Source organism: Naegleria gruberi, assembly GCF_000004985.1.
Source record: "Naegleria gruberi genomic scaffold NAEGRscaffold_11, whole genome shotgun sequence".
NCBI classification, from domain to species: Eukaryota; Heterolobosea; class Eutetramitea; order Acrasida; family Naegleriidae; genus Naegleria; species Naegleria gruberi.
Window position 1 is genome coordinate 23499 of NW_003163316.1, and position 20815 is coordinate 44313.

Here is a 20815-nt window from a genome sequence, read left to right on the forward strand (position 1 = left end):
ATAAATAATTATTGATTCATCCATCTATTAGTTCCATCCATTCTTCTCAATTCTTCCAATTGTCTATCCTCTTGTGTAATATAATCAGGAAAACTTGGTAAACCTGTAATTGGATTAACATAATGTCCATAATATTCCATTTGTTGTTGTTGAGCAATTGTCCTATTTTCATTCTCAGATAAAGCAAATGAATAAGGACGATTTGGTGTTTTATGAGTTATCATTCCGTGATGATTCTCTTTCATGAATTCACCAAAAACTGGAGAATAGACTTTATCATTTTGTTTTTTAAATGATTTATCACTTCCATCCGAATAAATTACTTTTTCAAAAAAAAATTTTACAAAAACACTCATCATGGTTATTGTTAACAATTTGGGAACAATGCTTTGAAGAATATTCCAAATATATTTTAATATTTTAATAAATGTATTATTGTTGTTACTAGGATCATTATTCAATTCCGCTGATGAATGTTCTTTTTCTTTCATTTTTTTTGTAAATATTATTTAAACTAAAATTAAATTACAAAATATTGAAAATTGTAAGTTTATTAATGTCTTTTACAATTTCATAGAATCACCAGAATAAATTTTATCATTTTGTTTTTTGAATGATTTTTCACTTTAAATAATAATTAAAATTACAAATTAATAATAAACTATTAAATATTGTACGCTCAAATATATATATATTAATAATAATTGTCAGGAATTATCTAGGACCACTATTACATGAACAACTTGGACATCCCTCATCATTCAATGCAAATCCAAATCTACAGTATTTTCTACAAACGGGTCCACATTTCTTCTTCTCTTGTTTTCCAAAGTGAATAACATTATAAATTGATTTAATTCCTTTCCATATCGATGATGGTGATGATAGATTTTCCTTAAATGTCGGAGCAGAGGAAATACATTGACACGATTTGGTCATTGAATTAAAAGTTGCAATTTGATCGGAAGGGCATTTAGTTGAATAACATGGATTTCGTTGTTGGCCCAATAATTCAATGGCACTCACTCCGAATATGTGCAATAAAAACATAATTCCAATCAAAACAATGATGGAATATTTGATGGTGGAACGTAACGACATTTTTTTAAATTTAGAATTGATGATGTAATAATATTGTAAAGTTTCCAATATTATTATTGTGTTGATGAGATATTTCAAAAAGTATTTAATGACAATTCTCAGCTGCTGATGATTCTCTAGAGTTTGCATTGTTTGTTGTTTGTTGTTGACCTTTGAGGGAGTAGAATTTCCAAAATACCAATTGCAGAGCTGCACAAACCAAATTTCCAACAACAAACAAGTAGAAGAGTGTTGATGCTCCTGATTCAACCTTATCTTGATTCACAAAGAGAGCAGCAACTGATGGAGCAAGGGAATAGGCAGGTTTAGTCAACAATGCATTAATACCAAATGTGTTTCCACTATTCTTTTCTTTACGTTTGAAAACGACATAATCCTCATCCACAACATTACTCAAAGCAATTTCCAACAATCTACCAACACTTCCTAAAATAATCATGTTGCAAAATAGGAACAGTACTGGAAGTGCTGATCCAATAATTCTTTCTTGAACTGTAATGGCAACAGCAATGAGACAGATAATACTAATCACACATCTCAATATGAAAGTATTTCTTAATAATGAATAAGCAGGGAATCTAATACTAAGATAACTATTAAGCACAGCACATGATTCACTTGTAAAAGTTGTAACAGTCAAGTAAATAGAGGCCATATTACCACTGGTAAATAATGAAAAGTTATCTTCCATCCATGGTTGTACATAATTTCTAATATATCTTACTTTGAATGAGTCAAATAATGCAACAGAGAAAATATTCAAAAAGTTCACAGCCACAAACAAATCAAAATTCTTGAGAGAAATTAATTGTTTGAAAATTGAGAAAAAGTCCAATAAATAATTTTTGATAATATACAACAAATGCCTGAATGTAAATCTGGTTTCTGGAGCTTCAGGGACTTCCTCATCGCTTACTTCACTTGCAACAACTGGAGTATTAGTAAGACTCTGGGCTCTCCCTCTATTAATTAAATAATTACCAAAGTAAATGATACAGAATGATAGAACAGCCAAGCATGTGCAATAAATTCTAAAATAGTTCAAGTTTCCAGTGTACTTTGAATTTCCTTGATCCTGACTTGGTCTTTCAAATAAAATAAATGTTGGCAAGAGAAAGAGGGAACCCAAAACACTGCAAGTACTGACAGCTGTGCTTATTTTACCCTTTTCTTTGTCACTTTCAGTCAATTCAGGTAACAATGCACAATGATTCAATACTAGCCAAGTAAATGATGTATCCCAAAAGAAGAGCGCACAAATAAATTGCACAAATGCAATGAAATCTCCAAGACCTGTTCTTTGATCTCCTTCAAATAAACCTCTTATTTGAATCCAAGGTAAGAGGAATGAAATGACAAGAAAAGGAGCTCCAAATAACATTAATCGTTGCCTAGAATATCTCTTCTTTTTATCATTAATCAATTCATCACTTATATAGCCAAATAATGGATCATTGACTGCATTAAATATAGCAAATAAGAATTGACCAATATAAAAGTAATTATACGGTAAATTATGAATAAATAGAAATGTTTCAACATAATACGAATTAAATATATGATTCAACATTTGTGTTCCCAAAATTGTTAGAGCATATCCTCCTATTGTAGCTGTTTGTATCGATGATGATTTCGGAGATATTGACAATTCTACATCATGATGATCCAAAAAGGCTTTTTCCTCATAACTATTCTTTGTATCGTCTGTAATTATACTTTCATTATCAATGGCAATTTCTTCTCCACTTTTTGATGCTATTATTGTTGTTGTATTCTTATTAGAATCATCCAAATCATTGAAATTTTCTCCTCCTTCATCACTGTTGCCAAAGCCTTTCGGGCTTGTGCTGGAGAACTTTTTCATTTTTTTAATGATTAATATTTAATATTAATTGATGATGAGAATCGGATTCATCATTATAATTAATCGGATCTTTACAATGAATGACAAAAAGAGTAATGCTACTACAGTGGTTATAAGGCTCAATTTCTTATTGAACAGTTGTAATCACCTTTATGTTATTAGAGAGTGGTAATAATAATCACAAAGTTACTTTTGCTTGTTATTGTTTTTTTCTTTAAAAAAACGAAAGCAACTAAGGCTTGTTATTTTAGATTCCCTCACTCAAAAAAAGGCTTCTTGGAAGAAATGTTGGAACAATTAGCCAAATACAAAGAATACTCAAGTAAACATTCTTCTCTCAAGTAGGAATAAATTTAATCATATTTTACCTTTGCTTCTTGTGAGGTGGTTGATCACTTCTTTCATATCTTCTAGATTCTGCAGCACCAGATGATCTTTGATAGTTTGCTGGTCTTGCATTTCTAGCAGTAAGTTCATTTGTTGTTTCTCGTGGTAGTATTGATCTTGGATTGTGGCTGAGTGGATGACCATCTTCGAAAAACCATTCATGATTCAGAGCTTCTTTAGCAGTTATTCTCTTGTTTGGATTGAGGGTGAGAAGTCGTTCCAATAGATCCAAGGCCTTTTCTGAACAATTAACATCCTTAAAACGTTTTCTCAAAGTATTGGGAATTGGTTCTGTTGGCTTAACTGTTGTCCATGCATCCAATTCCACAACTTCTGGCCAATCTTCCAAGTCTGGTGTACCACAACAGTTAAATATTTGTACTAATTGATCAGTTTCATTTTCTCCCATGAATAATGCTCGTTCTCTGAGTAATAATTCTCCAAAAATACATCCAACAGACCACATATCAATAGATGCCCCATAACTTGTTGATCCCATGAGTACATCAGGAGCACGATACCATCTTGTAACAACCTTGTTAGTGTAATTATTATTTGTTCTCTTTTTAAAGAGAGAAAGTCCACTAAAGAAAAATTAATAAAATTAAAACTATGGGGTAACTTACAAATCTGCAAGTTTTAAAACACCATCTCTTCTAATTAGAATATTTGATGTTTTCAAATCTCTGTGATAAACATTACTAGAATGGCAATAGTACAAGGCATCAATCAATTGATACATGAAAAATCTTAAATGAGATTCAGAGAATTTAATTCCCATTTCGGATAATCCAGCCAAATCATGATCAACAAACTCAAAAATCATAAAGAATGACTTGTCGTCCCAAGAAATATCCAAGAGTTTGACAATATTCTCATGATTCAATTCTCTCAAAATTTTAATTTCTCGAATAGTAGTTATTGGAAAACCTGCTTGTTTTTCCTTGCTCAAGTCACTCCTCATCTTCTTTGCAGCGACAAAGCCAGGTTTATCTCCCAATCTGGCTTGATACACCTTAAAAAAAAGTTAATAAATTCCAATCCAAATAACATACCTCTCCATATGTTCCTTCTCCTAATTTTCTAATATTAGTATAATCATTGATAGTTTTTGTTAAATGTGTAAAAGCTTCAGAGAGTGTTCCGATTTTTGGTTCTGGATCTTCTGGAGGAACTTGTGGATAGGATGGACTTTTTTCTGGATAATTTCTTGATGATCCTCTATTATTATTGTATCGATCAGATTGGTGGTAATCCTCATAATCTTTATAACTTCGTTTTCCATGATAATTGTTATTTTCTCTATTATCCCTACCACCACTATCACGTCTATTATAATTGTCTCTGTTATCTCTCCCGTCTCTATTATCCCTTCCATCCCTATTGTCTCGTTGATAATATCTTTTATCATTATTTCTCTGATAATTATTATTATTATTACTATTATTGTTATAAGATCGTTTATAATTATCCTGATAATCATCACCATCCTCTCTATTATTACCTCTATAAGAATCGGAAAGTCTCCTATCATATCTACTATTATCATTCCTGGAGTGTTGTTCATGTCCTCTAGAATCCGTTAATCTTCTTTCGTTGTTCCTACTATTATCATATGAATCTCTCCTCCTATCATAATCTCTTGATGAAAGCCTTCTATCATGATTGTTATTATCATTATATCTTCTATCAGAATGACCACCACTACCACTACCCCCTCCATGATGAGAAGGAGATCTGTCCCCTCTATTTTGTTGGTGACCACTACCGTGATGATGAGAAGACGATGAAGAGGAGTGATGCGAATCGTGATGACTCATTTTTTTTTGATTATTAATTTTTAAAATAAAAATAGAATTCTTCATTTCTATTTGTTGTATTACAAAGAAGCAGAAGATTTTGTGTTTTGGATTACATTGAATGTTTGCTGGGTTGTTTAAATTTAGAAAATAGTATTTGATGTTGCTTGAATTAGAATGGATCATATCTTGTTTAAGATTGTTGTATATTTGGTTGAATATTCATTGAAAATATTAGAATTTGATTCAATATCCAGAAGCAATTTCTTTCAAAAATTGATCAATTGAACTTTTCAAAAATAGGAGTAGTAGTGATGTATTTCACAGACTATTTTCATTGATTATCCTCAATTAGTAGTACATCAAAATAGTATTTTTTATTTGATATACTATTTTCTTATTTACATTGAAACAAAAGAATATTAATTAAATGTTGTGGCTGGTGTACTTGGTTCCATGGTCATGTTTGAATATTTTGGTCTTTTAAAGTGTGAGAAACAAAGGAATGCAACCATAAATACTTGAATCACCAATAAGGTAATAATCAAAATCAAATTAACCACATTAAGTGAAACCAATGGTTCAGGAGGTAAAGTTCTACAAAGGTCAAAAGTTGCCAATGCAGGGAATGAAACCTTAACCCAAGGATTAGCAGCATAATTATATTCCCATGAAATTGACTTTTCAGAAATGATTGCTTCATCAATAGTATTGGATGTGGCTGTGAATTGTCTATAGCCATGAAGATGTTTCACATTATCAGTAAATTGAATGGTTACTTTCTTTGGGAAAATGGTAATTGGGCCAGTAAAATCAATTTTAACAGAGTCAACCTAATATAAATGTTGCAATTTTAACAATCAAATCCATAACACTTACTGTTTCTTGTGCAACAAGAGGTCCAGACATTTGATAATTCAAAGTAAAAGCATCACTTCCTGCCTTTGAAATTGGAGTATCAAGATAGACTGCAATTTCGTAATATTGACCACTCTTTACAATGGTAGTGTTCACAATTTTCTTTGTAATTGATGTTGCAATCACTGAACGAGCAACAATATCAACATTACCCTCAACATTTGAAATAAACCTCGAAAAGTATCCAACTTCCTTATCCACTTGATTATTGGTAACAATGAATGATTCCACAATATTTACATAACAATCATCAGTTACCTCCACAACAGAAGTCAATGAACCAATTGCATAATTTGCTTCACAATTAATTGGACTTGTAAGGATGAATGTGGCCATCATGAACAAGACTGCCATCATGATGGTTCTACCACCAACATTGAAATTCATTTTTTTCTTCAGGTTACTCATTGTTGTTGAGAAGACATTTGGAATCAGTTGAGACTTTCAATGAATGTTGATGAAAGTGTCAAAGTTGTGGAATTTCCATGCAAGATTTTCTCTGTAATAACACCGCGATTCAATCAATATTAATGCAATTTGATAGGGTTTGGATAGGAACAGGCCTTTTTTGGAGTTGTGTTCTCAACGAAACTTCAATTTTGGTCAGTTGATAGCTAAAGGTTTCTGTCTTTATATTTGTAAGATTTTCCAAATCGGATGAATTTCTTCTCGGATGATCCACAACAATAGCTGTTCACATTGTTGTAAAGAGGTAAATGCTTAATATTTATTGAGATATTTTATTAAAGATTTTTTGAATAGAAGAGCACAATACCTAAATCACTAAACGTGAAGTAAATCACAATAATATTACGTTTAAGGTATCTGCTTGTAAACAATAAAAAATAATACGTTAAGTGGTAGATTAAAAAATGTGTAGAAACGCTCCCTCTATGGTGGTTATGGTATTATCATGAAGCTGGCGTAGCTCAGTCGGTAGAGCGTTGGTCTAATAAGCCATTGGTCGCCGGTTCGATCCCGTCCGTCAGCATTCCTTTTTAATGGACATTTTCCTAAGCATCAAGGAGCACTTCCTCTTACTACGAAATATTGATTCTCTTATTCCAATAGCGAAATGCGCATTCGGACACCACTTCGAGCAAATGTCTTCAAGTAAAAAAGCTCGGCAAATCATTTTCACTTTCTTTTTAAAAAATATTATCATCATCAACAAATGAATAGACAGGCACAAATTGCCCACCACAATAGTGGTCTTGATGTGATTACCATGTTGACCAACTTGAATTTAAAGCCTAGTACTGAATCTATAATAATTTATTTATCTGCTGTTCTTTTTTCTGTGATTGGAACCTTGTTGATCCCTGGCAAGTGGGTTCCGGGAGCTCCACTCAAGGATAATTCTAGAGTTTATTATAAAACCAATGGATTGTTGGTTGTTCTTGTTGGAAGTTTAATTTATGGAGCATTGTGTTATACTAATTTCCAATTTGCTGGTCAAGCTATCTACACTTTGATCTGTAATAGTTTTGGTGAATTATTGACAGTCAGTTTGGTATTCAGTATCTTGTTGACTACTTTATTATATTTGAGAGGTTTATTTATTATTCCAGAGAAGGAAAGAAACTTCCTTTATCCAAAGTGGAACATTCCAATGAATTTTTGGTGTGGTGTTGAATTGAATCCACACTTTTTCGGATTTGAAATTAAGGAATTCTCATATAGACCTGCATTCTTGATGATGTCAGTTTTAAATTTGAGTTATGCTTTTGAACAATATCGTCTTTATGGAGCTCTTTCAACAAATTTAGTGACATTCCAAGCTATTAGTTTCTTCTATACCATTGATGCTTTTGTCTTTGAATATGGACTTATTTATATGTTTGATATTATTGAAGAAAACTTTGGTTTCATGTTGGTATTTGGTGATTATTTGTGGATGCCTTTTGTTTTCACTCTCCAAAACTTGTACCTTGTCAATGATTTCAATGTTAACCACACTCAAACATTTGTCAATATTGCCATCTTTATCGTTGGTTATATCATTTTCAGAGGTGCCAACAATCAAAAGTTTGTCTATCGTCAAGATCCAAAACAAGTTTGGTTGGGACTTATTGAACCAAAGACATTGGAAACTGCTAGAGATAGAAAATTATTAATTTCAGGATTCTGGGGAGTTGCCAGAAAGATCAATTATTTGGGTGATATTCTCATTGCTATTGCTCAAAGTTTACCATGTCTTCAATGTGGTTACTTATTACCATGGTTGTATCCAATTTACTTGACTGCTCTTCTCTTCCACAGAGCTATGAGAGACAATGAAAGATGTAAGGAAAAGTATGGTAAATTCTGGGACGAATATTGCAAGAAGGTTAAATGGGTTATGATTCCAGGTGTTTATTAAACAAATTATAATTTTTCTTAGCATTACATTTTGACAACTCAACAATTTTCATCTTGGCACGTTTCTTTTAAGCCACGACAAACAACTGATGAAGACAATTTTAATACGAAAAAATATTTTAAAAATAAAAAATGTCCTTCAGAATTGCCTTGAGAAGTTTGACTTCACCTTTCGTTAAGACTTCAAAGACTACATCTTTGGTTGCTAATCAAACTAGTAAAATGTTCTATGTAGGTGTTCTCACTTATATATTTTTGTTTAGAATTATTTTTAATCCGATAATTTATTCCGGAATATCATCTTGTGGATTTGTATGATTAAATGATGATAACATGATGACTATACAATGATGAACAAATTGTTATTATTATTAATTGTTTTTATTGTTGGAAATGTTAGCATCAATCAATGATGATGAATAACCAAGCAGCCAAGAAGGAAGAAAAGAAAAAGACTGCAGCTGTTATTTTGAGCGGATGTGGATTTATGGATGGAAGTGATGTTGTTGAATCTGTTAGTGTTATTGTTGAATTGACAAGAAAAGGAATTGTTCCAAGATTCTTCTCACCACACGAAGAAATTGATGAATCATACAATTATATTACAAAACAAATTGATTCAAGCGAAGAAAGATATATGCATAAGGAAAGTGCTCGTATTGCACGTGAAAAGATTTTGAGCATTGACCAACTTCGTGCTGATCAATTTGACATGTTAGTTATTCCAGGTGGTAATGGAGTTGTTCGTAATTTGTCTAATTTTGAACAAGAAGAATATAATGTTAATGAAGTTGAAGTTAATTCACATGTTGAAAAGGCCATTGTTGACTTTTTCAAACAAAAGAAACCAATTGGCTTTATGTCAAACTCTGTTATTTTAGGTGCTAAGGCTTTGGGTAAAGTTTCAGGAAAGACTGGAAATGGTATTGCTGTTGCTTTGGGTAAGACTTTGGATCGAGTTTTTGTTGAAACTCTCATGACAAAGTTTGGTAATGAACTCTCTCAAGAAAGTGGTGATGCTGAAGTTGTTTGTACTGATTCTTCACATCGTATTGCTAGCGTTGCCAGTGTTTCTGCTGCTGGTACTGTTCAACCAAATGAAATTCATGCTGCTGCTAAGAATTTAATTGAAGAATTGATTGATTTGACCAAGAGGGAAGAATAATCATTAAAAATCTTTTGTACAAATATATCAACAACCAAACATTTAACACATAACAATAAGGGCAAATAAAGTTCAATTTGAGGGTGTTCAACTTGAAGATGCCGATGATATCATTTGAATTTGTTTCATTTTCAAAATTGATGTTCAACGCTCAGATCATTACAATTAATTGAAAAATAGCCTAAAAACACAAAAGAAAAAAATGCTCTCAACCACCTCTCAGATTGACAAAGATAATGATAGTGGTGATGAATCGGAAGGCTCCTCCGAATTATTTAAAGGCTACATTAAAATTGATTCATCTAACAAACATTGGGATATGGATCAAAAGCAAACTAAACTATTCAAGAAGGTCAAATGGGTCGCCACAGAAAAGGTTCATGGAGCTAATTTCTGCTTTTTTATGAATGAAGATTTGGGTGGAAATATTCATATTGAATGTGCAAAGAGGAAATCAATTTTAAGTGAAAATGATCAATTCTTTTATTTTCAAAAATTGAAAGAGAGATTAACAAGTAAATTGGAAAATATATTCAGAATGGTCAAGACAAATTATCCAGATCTGATTCATGTTTATTTATTTGGTGAAATATTTGGTGGATTTTATCCAAATATGCCAAAACTAGAAGGAATTGAACAACCAGTTCAAACAGGTATATGGTATACAAATGATATTGAATTTTATGCATTTGATATTGCAATTCAAAAGAGTGATTTGATTCAAATTTATTTAGATTACGAAGTAACATTGGAAATATTCTCAAAAAGTCAACTTTTATATGCAGAACCTTTATTAATTGCAAGTTATGAAGAATGTATGGATATGGATGTTAAATTTGACTCGAAACTTCCTAAAAAATTAGGAATGCCATCACTTAATGAATCAAATTATGCTGAAGGTGTTGTGATAAAACCAATGAAAGAAATTAACATTTCTAAAAAAGGAAAATTAGAACGAGCAATAATCAAGAGGAAAATTCAAGAATTTTCAGAAAAGAAATATGAACAAGCTGTTAAATGGTCAACTCCAACCTCCAATTCATCATCAAATTCCATTGATGAATTAGAAGTTATCAAATATGAAGCATTGGCTTGCATTACAGAAAATCGATTGAATAATGCAATTTCTAAAATTGGAAATATCGACACCAAAAACAAAGTACAAATGAATCAACTACTCCAGGCCTATATTCAAGATGTATTTGATGAATTGAATGAATCAGGATTTCAAATATCCTCTTCACAAAAATCACAACTTGAAGAAGTAATTACTTTGGAATCAAAAAAGATTATTTTCCAATATTTTAAAAAACTTCAATCCAAGTAAATGTACATTATTCAATTCGTTCAACAATACCCTGAATGAAAATTGATTAGAAATTTGGTTTACATTTTTTTTGTAAAATCTTTAAAAAAAATGGAACAACACGATGATGAAGATGCAAAGATTCGTATTGGGGAAAATAATATGTTAAATCCCTTCTCAATTCTTCCACAAGATTTATTCTATGAAATTTTACCATTTTTATCTCCGATAGAGGTTTTGCTAACTTTTCGATTAATTTTTAAAAATCATCAATTTATTTCCAAACATTTATTCGAATATTATAATGAAAAAACAAGATTATTGGATAGGCTGAAAATATCGGATCATATTAAACAGGAGAATAAGAATTTGTTGGAGTGTTTTGATGAATTTCTAAATTTGGAAAGCGATAAATATTTGAGGAGAAAATTTATTAAATTTGCATTTAGATATGAAATTTATGAATTTTCTAAAAGAGTTTACAATAGTAGAAAACAGAGCACGGATTTAGACTTTTGTAATGAGATGGAATGGATTGAAAATGATATTAAATGTTACAATAATTTATTTCAATATGCGAGAAGAAAATGTAACCAAGAGGAAGAAGAAATTAACAAAGAAGACAATAATTATATTATTAATACCGAACAAAAGAAATCTGATGGATTATTTTCAAGTATTTTAAAGTTTTTTACTAATTTTGGAATTACACCTCCTGAAACCGAACCCACAAGTAGTACTCACAAACCTACTTGTGAATCGTCAAAATATGGAAATAACGATTACATAGTGAAAGTATTACTAGAAGGATTTTCTGGCAGTTCAAAACACAAATTCCGTAATTATATTATTCAAAATTCTTCAAAGTTTGAAGATTATAGACATTTTGAGGATTTCTCTACGAAAACTTATTATTTTGGAAATCTCCAGTCTAAGCTACAGTTGTGGAATATTTCAGTGTATAAATTTAATAGCCTCATTTCAGCATATTATAGAGGTAGTTTTCTAGTAGTGCTCATTGTTGATCCATTTGATGATCGGGAATTGGAGGGATTAAGTGAAAAGAAAAAATTAATTCTTGAAAATATTTCAAAAGAAGCACAAATAGTTCTTGTAACAAAGAAAGAATGGGAAAATGGAAATAAGAGACTTCTTTCGAATGATAATGCTGATTTCATGGCATTTGATGAATTTAATAGTTTTCATATTGATATTTCAGACCCTTATGATATTGATAGCCCTCAATGTATTGTGCTTTATGCAATGTTATTGAAATATATCATTGCATACCAATTTGAAACTAAATGAATTAAAGATCGATTTATTTTTACAAATTATTTACATCGCCGATAACTAATTGAGAGCAAAACCTCCTCCTAAATGTACCCTAGTTCCTTCTCCAGGAGTAACTTTGTAAGATGGTTCTCCGGCCATTTCCTCACCTCCTAAAGTTTGTGATTGAGATCGTTCCTTTTCCAAGTAGAAATCCTTCTTTGTTTGTAAGAATTTCTTCTTGGTATCTTTGAGTTCTCTGTTAAGTCTTTCCTTTTCATACTCTTGTTGTTTATCCTTGTATTGTAAAAAGTTAAGTTCAGAAGCAAGAGATTGAATTTGAGAATTCTTCTTTCTCAAAGTCTCTTGATAAATATTAAGCTGTTCTGCAACTTCTGGACCTGGTTGTCTTGAAAGGATAGCCTTGAGCTTTTTGTTCATTTCCTCCTTTTCTTGAACAATTAAATCCTTTTCCATAACTTCCTCAGTTTTGGCAATCAATCTCTTTTGGAGCGTTTGGGTTTTAAGAACAAGTTCATATTGTGTAGGATCGCTTCCTTCTAACTTTCTCCATCTGTGAACGTTCATTGGATTTTGAAGTTCTTCTGAGAGAGCTTTGACCTTGTTTCTTTCTTCGAGTAATTGTTTCTTCAACTCATGATTCTCTCTTTGGAATTCCTTAATCTTGTAAATGTGCTTCTTCAAGACTTGTAATTGTCTTGTGAGATCTTTGATTTTCAGTTTGAGAATCTTGATGTCACCCAACCGTTCTCTATATTGAATAGCTCCCTTGTCTAGTGTACTGTTTTGAAGTTGAATCTTTTCATAGAGGAGTGCAATTTCGTCGTTTCTTCTAATCAACTGAGTACCTAGAACATCTCTTTCACTAACAACAGCATCATAGTCCTTTTGTTGTTTTCTTCTTTCATTATCAGCTTGCTTAATGATTTGAGTGAGCCTATAGTTTTCAGACTCGTGAGATTTGATGATTCTTTCCTGTTCCTTTTGCTTTTCTTCCAACAATTTAATTTCTTCCTTCATCTTTTCCTTCTTCTTCAGGATTTGTTTAGCATTGTATGTTTCATCAACGAGAGCCTTTTCTCTACTGGTAATTTCATCCTTAAGTTGAGTAATTTGTTGTTCCATAATCTTGAACTGTTTCTTCATTTCTTCTGCCTCTTCGTGAGCCGCAATAAGAGCCTTACTCTTAGTGTTTCTTTCGCTTCTCACTGATTCATATAGAGATTGTTGAGTCTTCAATTTTTCTTGAAGTTCAATAATCTTCTTTTGAAGCTCATTCAATTCAACAGTCTTGATTCTTACTTCTTCCAGAGCTTGTCTGTATTTCAGGTCAGAATCTGAAGCCTCCGAAGCATATCTTTCTCTTTCCTTCTCCAGTGTGTAGGTAAGTTGTCTGTACTTTTCTGTTTGCTTCCTTTCAGCAACAATTTCAGCTTTCAATACCTTTGAATTTCCTTCCAGAATTTTAATGTTATCCTGTTTCTTAGTCTTTTCCTTTTTCATGAGAACCAAACTCTTACTGAGGTAATTTCTTTCTGCTTTGATTTTTTCTCCAGCTTCCAATTGTTGATCTTTTTGATTATTTAATTCCTCTATGACCTTGTTCAAATGGATAATTTCTTGATTGAGAGATTCTTTAGATCTTTCAATTTCTTCCTTTTCATTTTCAACAATCTTCTTCTTTTGTTGGAGAGTTTGATAGCTTTGATGCCATTGATTCTTTTCATCAATAACTTCTTTAACTTTTGTTTCCAACAACTTCTTTTCGAAATTCAATGTTTGATCGTTAGCCTTCAACCTAGAAACTTCAGCAATTAGTCCAACTCTTTCCTTTTCATCTGTATCAATGGTAGACTTGTATTGCTCTATTCTCTTTTGGAGAGAATTAATAGTTTGTTCCATATCCTTGATAACCTTTTCCGAATCTGTCACTCTTGTTTGTTCCTTCTTAATATTCTCATCTTTCTTTAAGAGTTCTTGAGCTTTAGCTGTGAGAAGTTGTTTCGATTCTTTAAGTTCCTTTTCTGATTTTTCCTTTTGCTTGATTGTTTGATCTAACTTGTTCTTTGTTTCGTTGAGCTGTTCATTGATACTTTCAATAACAGTTAGCAATTTCTTCTTTTCTTGATTTACATCATTGATCTGTAAGAATAGTAGGTTATTAGAATTAATACTAGTACAATTTTTTGAAACTAACCTGAATTTGCATATTCGATAATTCATTGTTAAGGGAAATTACTTGAGCATTTTTCATTTCCTTTTCTCTGGCAAGCTCCTTTTTTACCTTTTCCAACTCTGGTGCAGAGGCATCTTGAACTGTATTACCGGTTCCTTGATTTGCAATTTTTGTCAGCTCCGAAATTTCTTTGGTAAGTTTTTGAACAGTTTCCTTAGCTTTGGCTTCTTTTTCATGTGATGCGTTTACTAGTTTCCATGCTTTATCAATTTCCTTTTTTAAAATTGCGATGGTGTTTTGGTCTTCCTTAGATAAATTAATTGCTGTTTGTACCTTGATGGCATTTGCTACTATTTGTTGAGTAAGTTCCTCACATCTCTTCATAAGTCTCTTCTCATTTTCGTGACATCTCAATAAATTACGATGTAATTTTTCATATTCAATCCTAAAATTTTCCAAATGATCTTTTCCAGCCAATTCCATCAAAACTTCTTGAAAATCTCTTTCAAGTGTTTCAAAGGCTGTTTTGGTCAAACTAAGGACCATCTTTTCTTGATCATTCTCCTTTCCATCTCCTTGTTGGTTGGTCGAACCATCTGATGACATTTTTTAAAACTATTTTAAAGTAGTTTTTGGCGCGAAAAATTACAGTTTTATCTGTTGGAGCTTCTACAACACTCAAGAAGAAGAATAACAACCAACACGAATAATACCACGATATGTAATTTTAATAAGTCAGCCATGACATAATTTCATCATCAGCAAACATTTAATAATAATCAAGCCTCCACAAGAAACTGAATATAAAACCGTAGTGATAAAGAACAATAACTTGAGTTACAAAGATACATGTTATGAATCAATACACCCAAAACACCAAATACTATTAATAAATTAATTGTACATTGTTAGGCGGCAAAAAAATGAGTAAATCAGAAGGCTCTGACACAATCCAAGTCTATTGTCGTATTAGACCAGTGAGTGAGAGTCATTGCCAATATTCAATAGAACAAACATTTGATAATGCAGTACTACATTTTAAAAAACCAAGATCGGATGAAGCAGGATATATTAATAATACAATTGAAAATTATGAATATAAATACACCGGAATATTTGATCAACAAGTGGATCAAGATGAAATATTTGATAGATGTGCTAAGAAATGTGTTCTTAGTGCTTTAGAAGGATATAACTCAACAATTTTTGCTTATGGTCAGTCTGGAAGTGGTAAAACTTATACAATGACTGGTGGAGATGGAAGCTATGAAAAAAGAGGTATCATTCCTAGAGCTATTTCACTTCTTTTTGAGGAATCGTCGAATGAAGGAAAACGAGATCGAGAATATACATTTTCAGTTTCATATATGGAAATTTATAAAGGATTTGGATATGATTTATTGAATGATAAAAGAGATTTAATGGATATTAAGGAATTACCGTAAGTTTAAAATGATGAGGAAATATATTAAAGAAATAATTTAGGAAAGTATCGGCTAGAATTGATACAAACGGAGCTGTTGTTTTCAAAAATATTCAAACCTTTCCAACTAAAACAGAAGAGGATGCTTTGGATAAATTATTTATTGGTGATAAAAACAGAGTGTTGAGGTAAGAGATTTAATTTTAGTTTTGAATTTATTCATTCATTTTCAGTGAAACTATGCTCAATGAGTCCTCTACTCGTTCTCACTGTATATTTACTGTTAATATTGAATCAAAGGAACCTGGATCATCAGTTGTAAAATCCTCAAAACTTCACATGGTAGATTTGGCCGGTAGCGAACGGCCTAGTAAGACAAATTCAACAGGCAAAACTCTGGAAGAAGCCAAGAGTATCAACTTGTCTCTGTATTTTTTGGAACGTTTTATTATGAGTATCAGTGAAGGTAATGACCACATTCCTTGGAGAGATTCATTAATCACCACTGTCCTTAAAGATAGTATTGGTGGTAATTGTAAAACTATTATGATTTCGACGATTAATCCTTCATATAGACACTTGTCGGAATCTGTTTCAACATGTAAATTTTCAATGAGAGTAGCTAGCATTAAACAAAATGCTGTCATTAACGAGAAAGTCGATCCATATGTTCAAATTAGAAAACTGAAAAAGAAAGTTGAGGAATTGGAGGAAGAACTGAAATATTATAGAGGTGAAGGGCAGAAAAGAGAAGCACTGGATGGAAACGAAAAAGCAATTATTAAGGAGAGAGTGGATGAATTTTTGGATGATTTGGATAGAGACAGTTCTCTGAATTTGGGAGGAGACCATTTGAGAATTAGGGAGGCCTTCTTGGTTTTAAAATCCTATGTTTTGGATCTCAGGAAAAGGCCAAAGGAAGCTACAGCGTCGAAAGAGAAACCAGTACCTCAAAAAACGAAACCTCAGCCAATTCAGCAAGCCCCTCCACAACAACAAGTTGCTCTCTCAGAAGATATCCAAGAGAAGCTCAAAAACTTATCGGTTGCCATTGAGCTCAGAGATATTGAAATTGATATCCTTGTCTCCATGTTAAATAAGAAACAAAAGAACATGTCTGAAGTATCGATACAGACAGAAATTAGCCCATCGAGTCAAATTGTTACAACCCTTCCACCACCATCACCCAAGAGATCAATGCTTCATACTTTCACAAACGGAAATACATCTTCTATGGAATCAATAGCAAGTATGCATAGAAGTGTAGAACGAAAACCTATTCAAGATATTGTGACAAAAGAAGTTATTAAGGAAAGAATTCGAGAGAAGGAAAAATCCATTCTTTCCCAAACAGGTGATAATGCACCAAAATTCTCCAATGAAAAGATTGCCATCCTAGCCGATGCAACTGGAATGAGGAGAAGAGCAGAAGCGTTCGAGTTATTTAGACAAAAATATAGAAATTACAATGTCATTGAAAAGAACAAGGAAGCTTTGGGAGAAAAGATTGCCTTTGCAAAGGAGATGGCTAGAGATATCAATGATAAGAGATCTGTCATTGAAGTGTTAAAGAACAGACTCATTCAACTAAGAACTGAAAGAGCTGCTCAAAATCTTGTAAATAAGAATGCTGAAACAGATGAAGAATTCCCAGAAGAAATTGAACTTAAAAAAGAGTTGTTAGCTGAAAAGGATAGACATCAAGATCAATGTAATCAACTCAAGGAATTAAAGAAGGAAATTGAACACTTGAAGAGAGTATTGGAAATGAGCAGAGTGAGACTTCAACAAGATTTTGAAAATTGGTACAAGACAACTAATCCATACCCAGAAGAAGATTCACCAGAAGAATCCATATCCTCTCAAGTTTCTGCAACAATACGAAGTAATATTTCACAACAGTATAGTAATAGCAGTATTCCTGTTTCTACACTCAGTTTTGATTCCTCCTCTTCTCCAATATCTTCAACTCTTTCCACAACTACCTCCTCCTCTTCTAGGCCAACTGTAAAACAAGCTTGGGGAGTTGATAGTATTTCACCTAAAAACAATGTCAGCTCTAATTTAATGACACTCCGAAACAATAATCAACTACCACCACAGCAACAGCAACAAGGATTTAGTGAAGACAATCCATTCTTTAAGAAACTGAAAGAACATGTTGAACAGTCCTCAACTCTCTCAAGTGCAGCTGTTAATTCATCTGCCAATACTAATTCCTCAAAGAGAGTTTCACTTCTCCAACAAGCTTACAAACTTTAAATAAAAAATGGAAAACACTCTGCAACCCAATTCCACCAATTCATTGGATTTTAAAGTATTAAATAATAATGTGAAAGAGAGGAATAATTTATCAATTATTATACAAAGAATTATTAATTGGATATTATCTGTTTTAAAGGGAATTTTTAAATCGAATACTAGTAATAATACAAATAATAACATGTTCAAATCTCCTATTAGTAATAGTGGTGATGATGATAGTAATAATACTGCATCATCATCATTTGAATGTTCACAATTATCTATCTATTCCGATTTATTTAACCAACAAGTAAATATCGATGATAATCATCAAATACAATCCATCAAACCTAATCATATCAATCACGATGATAAACCACAATTAATGAATCAAATAGATATTCAATTTAATAAGTGTATTTCTGGTACTGCTCTTCCATCCATGAATTCATCTAAATATGAAGCAATGAGAATTAAAAAACACTTTACCACCTCTACTAATTTACTTATCAAGGAATTTGATAAACCACACTTTGTAGGAAGTTTTTCCAACTCGACTGAATTGAAAACTATTAGAAAATCACCACTCTCTTTTATACCATTCCTCTCTGATTTATTTACTAGAAATGAATACATGATTGTTAAATCGGCAATTCTTGTATTTATCACTGCAAGTTTAAAGAATGATTAATTATATAATCTAATGAAATGTTGTAATATATTTGAATATTGTGATAATTGACCTTTTTAAAAGAATACAAGGCCTTAACGAATGAGTTCAATCATCCAAATTATCAGAAACTCTTCACTAAGGAGAATATTAAGAAATTAGCCCAAAAAGTTAGGATGATATAAAATTGAAAATCTTACCTCACACTGGTGAGATGCATTTGTAGTTTGCAAATTTTTCACAGGCTGTGGCTAAACCAATGCACGATAAAACCAGCAGTTTCTTCCTCTTATGATTACAAGTACAATATGAAATCCGTTATGGTGTGAATCCTTATATTGCTGCATTACTAGTTCAATAATTGGTGGGCGATTTTTAAACACAACAACAATAAATTTGTTAGGTTTTTTGAATTTTTGCTTTGTCTTGAAATGAGCTTGTTGAAGTAAATTCATTAAATATTATTGTAAACTGTTGATAAGATCACTAGTCGTTGGTGAAATTAAAAAAGTCTAAAAACCATTCACTGAAAATGTTGCGCCAGATGTGATGGAGTTATTGATTACTAGACAAGTGACATTTTTAAAAAAAATCATCATCATTATCTCTCAATGCTAAATCCCAACCAAACGATTGGAAGAAGAACACCCTCCATCATCACACCCTCTGCATCATTTCAAGATATATCAGAGTTACGGAATCAAGAAGAAGAACATGATTTTGAAATTTTGACAACTAGCAATGCAAATTCATCAAATCAAAAATTACATTTTAAAATTATTGTATTAGGAGATTGTGAATGCGGAAAAACGAATTTAATTAATCGATATATATCAAATTCATATGAAAGAAAGCATGTGCCAACTGTCATTGAATCTTATTCGACAAATGTCAGCAGTAATGGACAAGATTTTCATATAGAATTGTGGGAATTGAGTAGTTTAAAGAATTATGATGAACTGAGACCGCTTTCTTATTCAAATGTTGATTTATTTTTTCTATGTTTTGACATTTCAAAACCTTCAACTTTACAATCAATTAAAAAGAAATGGATTCCAGAAATTCAGAAATATTCACCAGATGCTTCATTTTTAATTGTTGGATGTAAATCTGATCTAAGAAGAAAATATAGACTTTCCCTAAATGCAAATAGTTTAGAACAAATGAAAGAATTGGACGAATTGACTAGTAGCGATGTAGGATCTGAATTTTCACCTTCTAGTTCTAGAACTAGTTCAAATGCTAATTCTAGAAGTAATTTTAGTTCACCAATGCAATCTCCTATTCGTGATTCAAGTCATTATCACCAACCGTTGGGATATTCAGCAAGTAGTGGTGGTGGATTTGCTCATCACGATCCACGTAGAGATTCTCATATTAGTATAAGTAGTAGTTTGAGTTCGACGAGTAGTAATAGTCAAACAAAATCTACTAGTAGTTCATCATTTAAATTTAAGAGAAATATTGGGAGTGTTCTATTGAGTGCTATTGGAAAGAGTGGTTCGAAACAACAACTCACCGACGCACAATCATCACCAATAAGTGATACTTTTGAATCTGCTTCACCACAACAACAGTCAACTATGAATACAAGTCAGAATAGTGGTGCTAGTAGTTCTACATCATTTGTTTTGGAAATTTCAGATATTGAACTAACAGTTCCACAAAATTCTCCAAAAACTGCTAGGTCTAGAGGTAAATCAACAACTGCACGATCCAGGTCAATGCCAACCAATGATTGGAAGGACTATATTGATTCTAGAAAATCAGTAGCAACTCCTAGCACTCCAATTGATGAAAATTCATTTAAAACACCAAGAGAAACATTCATGGAACAAGATTGTGATAATTCACCACGAGATAATTCAATCGCTGAAAATTGTGTAACATTTGTAGAAGCTAGGAGATTTGCAACCAAGGTTGGTGCTTGTTGCTATATTGAATGCAGTGCCAAAACCACTCTAGATTTCAAGTCAGTTATCAATGATGGTTTTACTCAATTCTTGGAAAATAGAACAAAACGAAAGAAATCTTGCTTAATAATGTAAATATAATCTTGCTTATTATGTTCAAATATTGCTTAATAATGTAAATATAAAATAATCTTA

General features: G+C 31.9%; 10 protein-coding genes and 1 non-coding gene across 11 annotated transcripts; 7 read left to right on the top strand and 4 right to left on the bottom strand.

Annotated features, from left to right (window-relative positions):
• Nucleotides 1–8: 8 nt before the first annotated feature.
• NAEGRDRAFT_64616 (uncharacterized protein) lies at nucleotides 9–356 on the bottom strand (the record flags this gene model as incomplete). The annotated part of the gene is made up of 1 exon (XM_002679984.1): nucleotides 9–356. One exon carries the CDS (start codon nucleotides 354–356, stop codon nucleotides 9–11), a length of 348 nt encoding a protein of 115 aa, XP_002680030.1.
• Nucleotides 357–1186: 830 nt separating this feature from the next.
• Nucleotides 1187–2965, bottom strand: NAEGRDRAFT_64617 (uncharacterized protein; the record flags this gene model as incomplete). The annotated part of the gene is made up of 1 exon (XM_002679985.1): nucleotides 1187–2965. One exon carries the CDS (start codon nucleotides 2963–2965, stop codon nucleotides 1187–1189), a length of 1779 nt encoding a protein of 592 aa, XP_002680031.1.
• A 112-nt stretch (nucleotides 2966–3077) lies between these two features.
• Nucleotides 3078–5172, bottom strand: NAEGRDRAFT_78844 (cdc2-related protein kinase; the record flags this gene model as incomplete). Its single annotated transcript, XM_002679986.1, has 3 exons — nucleotides 3078–3936; nucleotides 3979–4367; nucleotides 4408–5172. The coding sequence occupies 3 exons, from the start codon at nucleotides 5170–5172 to the stop codon at nucleotides 3330–3332; spliced, it is 1761 nt and encodes a 586-aa protein (XP_002680032.1). The 3' UTR covers nucleotides 3078–3329.
• A 401-nt stretch (nucleotides 5173–5573) lies between these two features.
• On the bottom strand, nucleotides 5574–6456 carry NAEGRDRAFT_64619 (uncharacterized protein; the record flags this gene model as incomplete). The annotated part of the gene is made up of 2 exons (XM_002679987.1): nucleotides 5574–5984; nucleotides 6031–6456. 2 exons carry the CDS (start codon nucleotides 6454–6456, stop codon nucleotides 5574–5576), a joined length of 837 nt encoding a protein of 278 aa, XP_002680033.1.
• A 531-nt stretch (nucleotides 6457–6987) lies between these two features.
• On the top strand, nucleotides 6988–7060 carry NAEGRDRAFT_t173. The gene has a single exon. It is a non-coding gene; the product is annotated as a tRNA-Ile (tRNA).
• Nucleotides 7061–7243: 183 nt separating this feature from the next.
• Nucleotides 7244–8431, top strand: NAEGRDRAFT_64620 (ERG4/ERG24 ergosterol biosynthesis protein family protein; the record flags this gene model as incomplete). Its single annotated transcript, XM_002679869.1, has 1 exon — nucleotides 7244–8431. One exon carries the CDS (start codon nucleotides 7244–7246, stop codon nucleotides 8429–8431), a length of 1188 nt encoding a protein of 395 aa, XP_002679915.1.
• Nucleotides 8432–8842: 411 nt separating this feature from the next.
• Nucleotides 8843–9595, top strand: NAEGRDRAFT_47168 (uncharacterized protein; the record flags this gene model as incomplete). Its single annotated transcript, XM_002679870.1, has 1 exon — nucleotides 8843–9595. The coding sequence occupies one exon, from the start codon at nucleotides 8843–8845 to the stop codon at nucleotides 9593–9595; it is 753 nt and encodes a 250-aa protein (XP_002679916.1).
• Nucleotides 9596–9797: 202 nt separating this feature from the next.
• Nucleotides 9798–10922, top strand: NAEGRDRAFT_64622 (uncharacterized protein; the record flags this gene model as incomplete). The annotated part of the gene is made up of 1 exon (XM_002679871.1): nucleotides 9798–10922. One exon carries the CDS (start codon nucleotides 9798–9800, stop codon nucleotides 10920–10922), a length of 1125 nt encoding a protein of 374 aa, XP_002679917.1.
• A 4371-nt stretch (nucleotides 10923–15293) lies between these two features.
• Nucleotides 15294–18055, top strand: NAEGRDRAFT_47171 (kinesin-9; the record flags this gene model as incomplete). The annotated part of the gene is made up of 2 exons (XM_002679872.1): nucleotides 15294–15811; nucleotides 16027–18055. The coding sequence occupies 2 exons, from the start codon at nucleotides 15294–15296 to the stop codon at nucleotides 18053–18055; spliced, it is 2547 nt and encodes an 848-aa protein (XP_002679918.1).
• Nucleotides 18056–18236: 181 nt separating this feature from the next.
• Nucleotides 18237–18728, top strand: NAEGRDRAFT_64626 (uncharacterized protein; the record flags this gene model as incomplete). Its single annotated transcript, XM_002679873.1, has 1 exon — nucleotides 18237–18728. One exon carries the CDS (start codon nucleotides 18237–18239, stop codon nucleotides 18726–18728), a length of 492 nt encoding a protein of 163 aa, XP_002679919.1.
• Nucleotides 18729–19318: 590 nt separating this feature from the next.
• On the top strand, nucleotides 19319–20755 carry NAEGRDRAFT_64627 (ras family small GTPase; the record flags this gene model as incomplete). Its single annotated transcript, XM_002679874.1, has 1 exon — nucleotides 19319–20755. One exon carries the CDS (start codon nucleotides 19319–19321, stop codon nucleotides 20753–20755), a length of 1437 nt encoding a protein of 478 aa, XP_002679920.1.
• Between the last annotated feature and the right edge of the window lie 60 nt (nucleotides 20756–20815).